Source organism: Pyrgilauda ruficollis, unplaced genomic scaffold, assembly GCF_017590135.1.
Source record: "Pyrgilauda ruficollis isolate IOZ18807 unplaced genomic scaffold, ASM1759013v1 scaffold1519, whole genome shotgun sequence".
NCBI lineage: Eukaryota > Metazoa > Chordata > Aves > Passeriformes > Passeridae > Pyrgilauda > Pyrgilauda ruficollis.
Window position 1 is genome coordinate 4,411 of NW_024513866.1, and position 758 is coordinate 5,168.

Below are 758 nucleotides of genomic sequence, written 5' to 3' on the forward strand. Positions count from 1 at the left end.
AGGACCCCCAAAACCCCTTCAGGATCCCCCAAACCCCCTTAGGACCCCCTGTAGCCCCCCAAACCTTCCATCCCAGCGCGTGCAGCCCCACCACGGCCCCGTAGTGGGAGCAGAGCGGCCGCACGGGATCCGCCAGAACCTTCTGGAGCGAGAGCAGGATCTGCTGGTAGAGCCCCCTCACCAACAGGACCCCCTGTAGCCCCCCAAACCTTCCATCCCAGCGCGTGCAGCCCCACCACGGCCCCGTAGTGGGAGCAGAGCGGCCGCACGGGATCCGCCAGAACCTTCTGGAGCGAGAGCAGGATCTGCTGGTAGAGCCCCCTCACCAACTCCCCGTGGCTCCTGCGGGCACAGGCGGGCACTGAGCCCCCGGGACAGCCCCGGGACACCCCTAAAAGCCCCTCCAGGAGCCCCCTGCCCACCAGAAGATGCGGCCCAGCAGCATGGCAGCGTAATCCCGCAGGGTCCAGTGGTCGTTGAGGGGGTTGATGGAGGCGGCCAGCGGCTCCAGCACGCAGTAGAGCACCGAGCCCATCAGGCTGCCCACGTAGGAGCCCAGGCACAGGAAGGGGTTCTGCAGCAGGCTCCGAGCCAGGTGCAGCAGCCGGCTCAGCTGCTCCAGGTCGTGGCTGACGGATTTCACCTGGGGGAGGTGGGAGGGAGAGGGTGGAGAAGCTCCAGGGACAGCCCAGCCCAGCCCAGCCCAGTTCATCTAAACCCAACCCAGCCTGGCCCAGCCCAGCCCAGTTCATCTAAAC

The 758-nt window shown here is 67.2% G+C and overlaps 1 protein-coding gene across 1 annotated transcript in view; it reads right to left on the reverse strand.

The window, feature by feature from the left end:
- Window positions 1-721, reverse strand: part of LOC121350410 (TAF6-like RNA polymerase II p300/CBP-associated factor-associated factor 65 kDa subunit 6L) — a 4,543-nt gene extending 3,822 nt beyond the window's left edge. Inside the window, exons 1-3 of the mRNA XM_041461699.1 lie at window positions 423-721; window positions 327-342; window positions 46-181 (exon numbers count right to left, since the gene is read on the reverse strand). Of these exons, the coding sequence (XP_041317633.1) occupies window positions 46-181; window positions 327-342; window positions 423-712 (442 nt within the window). The 5' untranslated portion in view covers window positions 713-721. The remainder of the gene's footprint in view (window positions 1-45; window positions 182-326; window positions 343-422) is intronic.
- Window positions 722-758: the final 37 nt, after the last annotated feature.